At 59.4% G+C, this 271-nt stretch overlaps 1 protein-coding gene across 1 annotated transcript in view; it reads right to left on the bottom strand.

Moving 5' to 3' along the window:
• Positions 1 to 214, bottom strand: part of LOC104512817 (SKI family transcriptional corepressor 1-like) — a gene marked incomplete at its 3' end in the record, with an annotated part of 542 nt that extends 328 nt beyond the window's left edge. Inside the window, exon 1 of the mRNA XM_010155942.1 lies at positions 2 to 214. Coding sequence (XP_010154244.1) covers positions 2 to 214 — 213 coding nt within the window. The remainder of the gene's footprint in view (position 1) is intronic.
• Positions 215 to 271: the final 57 nt, after the last annotated feature.

Genomic DNA, 271 nt, shown 5'->3' on the forward strand with positions numbered 1-271 from the left:
AGTTCTTGCCCAGCGTTTTGGAGATCGGCGCCGGGCCCAGCCGCTCCTGCCCGTCGATGACCAGGGACACGATGGGCACGCCGTACAGAGAGGTCTCACCCACTTGGTTGGGCTTGAGGGTATTGGAGCCCTGGTACGGCTGCAGCTCTTGCTTTGAATTTGGGGAGGAGCTTGCATCTCTCCCATTTCCCATCTGACTGGCGATCGCCTCCATTCCCCCCCAAAACGCCCCTGCAAAACAAAATCGGGGAAAGGCGAAGGTTAGAAGCGC

This window comes from Eurypyga helias, unplaced genomic scaffold (assembly GCF_000690775.1).
Source record: "Eurypyga helias isolate BGI_N326 unplaced genomic scaffold, ASM69077v1 scaffold42027, whole genome shotgun sequence".
Lineage (NCBI taxonomy): Eukaryota > Metazoa > Chordata > Aves > Eurypygiformes > Eurypygidae > Eurypyga > Eurypyga helias.